Source organism: Notamacropus eugenii, chromosome 5 (assembly GCF_028372415.1).
Source record: "Notamacropus eugenii isolate mMacEug1 chromosome 5, mMacEug1.pri_v2, whole genome shotgun sequence".
NCBI lineage: Eukaryota > Metazoa > Chordata > Mammalia > Diprotodontia > Macropodidae > Notamacropus > Notamacropus eugenii.
The window spans coordinates 93,050,134-93,053,255 of NC_092876.1; the positions used below are offsets into that span (position 1 = coordinate 93,050,134).

General features: G+C 42.3%; 1 protein-coding gene across 1 annotated transcript; it reads right to left on the reverse strand.

Annotated features, from left to right (window-relative positions):
- Positions 1-1,183: 1,183 nt before the first annotated feature.
- Positions 1,184-2,131, reverse strand: LOC140508786 (olfactory receptor 51L1-like). The gene has a single exon (XM_072616659.1). The coding sequence runs from the start codon at positions 2,129-2,131 to the stop codon at positions 1,184-1,186; it is 948 nt and encodes a 315-aa protein (XP_072472760.1).
- Between the last annotated feature and the right edge of the window lie 991 nt (positions 2,132-3,122).

Genomic DNA, 3,122 nt, shown 5'->3' on the forward strand with positions numbered 1-3,122 from the left:
CCAAGAAGCCCTGTCCATTACTGGGATGGTTATTGTGGTTGGGAAAGAGTTGTTGTGACCATCAAATGAAACTGTGTGTGACCTATGAAAGCTACATAATCCTGGGCAAGTCAATTAACCTCTGTTTGCCTCAGTTTCCTCAACTGTACAGTAGGGATAACAGTAACAGGGTTGTTGTGAAGATCAAGTGAGATAATATTTAGAAAAGGCATTTAGCATGGTCAACAATATATGTTTATTCCCAAAAGAGATAATATATGCAAAGCACTATATTGAATGCAAGGTAAACCTTGGAAAACTACATGAACGTGAGCTATCAGCATCATTTGCCCTGTCTCTCAACTGGCTGAATGTAAGGGGAACTGACCGCCACACCATCTGGGACTCCACACTGACGGACATCAGGTAAACTAAGTCCGGTGCAGGGAAGGGTGAACAAGATGGTGGGGGAAGGGACGGCCCCACCCCTGGTTTGTGTTTGTCACTATAGTTCCAGCTTGTGTTCATTACTATAGCTTCGGGTTTGCTTGTGTGTGTTACCATGGTTCATTGGGCTGGCTGGCGGAGACTATATAATCAGAGGACTTGCTTGAATAAATCGGAGTTGCTTCATGACCCGCTCTCCCGCCTCATTCTTTTACTCGCAAGCTCCACAGGAGGACGAGCAGCCTGCTGGTCAGGTATAAGACTTGCTCCTCTTGGTAAGCTATGCTGTCACCATAGCAGCTGAACAGCTGGATATTAAAGATCAACTAAGCTCCAGTTACTTCCAGGGAGAAGTGTGTGTCTCAGCATCAGGAGAGTGCATATTAACAGAGTGGGAAGAAGTAGGGGTAGGGCAAGGAGGGACAACACAAAGAGAAACTTCTCAATGCTTAAGGGGTTGATACAGTCTATAGCCAACAAATATGCCATCAGGGATGTGGAATTTTCAAGGTGCCAAAGTTCTGACTTTATATTAAGAGTTGGGTAAACTGAAACAGTAAGGCATATCCTATGTCATAAAATCTTTCTTAGGAATATGTCCTAGTTGAGAAGGGAGACATTTAGAATGGGAAGAAACATTCAATGAAAGGTCTCTCATTGGAAATAATAGTTCAGTATCAGTCTTGGAGAAATGAGTACTAATCCCATAACTATCAGATGGAGAGTTGGTGGGAGGTTTGTGGGAGGAAAGTATCCCCTAAAATAATTTCCTTGTACTGAATTTGCGGATGATCCCTGCACGGATCTGCTTGGTCCTGACACTGTAGACAATTGGGTTCAGTACAGGTGGAAGAAGTAAGTAGATATCAGCCATAATGATGTGTATGGTGGGTGACAAATGCCTCCCAAAGCGGTGCACCATAGAAACACCAATTACAGGCACAAAGAAAATAAGCACCACACAAACATGGGAGACACATGTGTTGAGAGTCTTAAGCCGCTCTTCATGGGATGCAATGCCCAGCACAGTCCAAAGTATCAGCAGATAGGAGAGTAGGATGAAAACTGAGTCTATGCCCAGGGTGACAATGACCACACACAGTCCATAGATGCTGTTAACCCTAGCATCTGAGCAGGACAACTTCAGTACATCCTGGTGGAGACAGAAGGCATGAGAGAGGGTATTGGCACGACAGTACTGATACTGTTGTAGAAGCAGGGGTGTGGGCAAGACAACCCCCATACTCCTCAGCAAGCAAACCAGTGCAATTTTGACAATGACACCATTGGTGAGGATAGTAGAGTAGTGGAGTGGGAAGCAGATGGCAACATAACGGTCAAAGGCCATGGCCAACAGCACTGAAGACTCCAAGAAGGTGAAGGTATGGATGAAGAAGAGCTGGGCGTAGCAGGCACTTGCTTGGATATCCCGTGTATACTGCCATAGAACTCCAAGCATGGTAGGCAGCGTGGAGAGTGACATGCCCAGGTCAGTCAAGGCCAGAATGGACAGGAAGTAATACATGGGCTGTTGAAGAGAGGGCTCTGTCCAGATGACAGCCAAGATAGTGACATTGCCTCCAAAAGACACTAGGTAAGCAAGGCAGAAGGGGATAGAGAGCCAGACATGCATTGATTCAAGTCCTGGGAAACCTTTCAGAATGAAAATAGGATCCAAGGTATCACTGTTGTTTGATGACACCATGATGGGCCTGGGGATGCCTCATGAAGGGAAATGCTTGACCTGCCAGAGTGAAAAAGAAGTCACAGTGTCAACAGCTGAGAAGAAGCCCTCTATGTTCATCCATTAAACTATAATTAAATTCTCTTCTTATGGGTTTAGATTATATATTAGAATGAATCCCTGAAATTTAGAAATTCAAAGCACTATCATATCTAAGATGTGCAAGATGTCTTATTTGGGTTGTCATTTTAAATGATCTGGAACTTATCAGGTCAGAATTCTATCATTTTTGACCAAACATTAGTGCAAGACTTAGAGAGCCAAAGGGGATGTAAAGAAGTTTTGACATGTTGACACTATAGTATAATGAGAGAAAACAAGAATAAGATTAAGGATATATCACTTTTTAGAGGTGATTATGTAGAAATAGAGAAGCTAGGTAGTGGATATTCTCCACTGTAGTGGACAAAGCATCAGGCAGATATCAGGAAGATCTGAATTCAGGCCTTGCCTCAGATACCCTCTAGCTGTGTGACAGTAGGCAAACCACAACCCTGTTTGCCTCAGTTTCCTCATCTGTAAAATGAGCTGAAGAAGAAAATGATGAACCACTTTAGTATTTTAGCCAAGAAAACCCCAAATGGTGTCATGAAGAGTTGGACACAATAGAAATGACTAAACGGCATGTCAAAATAATCATTACTACATCAACCTGTTGTAGTTTAATGTCTATAACAAATGGAACATGACATAGTAGGAAGAACATTGGCTCTAAAGTTAGGAGTTGTTTTCAGTCACTTTTTCTTTTCTTTTTTTATTAATTATTAAATTTATTTTTAGTTACAACATTCAGTTCCACTTTTGGGTTCCAAAATTTCTCCTCCTCGCTCCTCTTCTCCCTTCCCACTTCCCCACTACAGCATGCCATCTGGTATAGGTTCTACATATACATTTAAATTAAACATATTTTCACATTAGTCATGTTGCAAAGAAGAATTATAACAAATGGAAT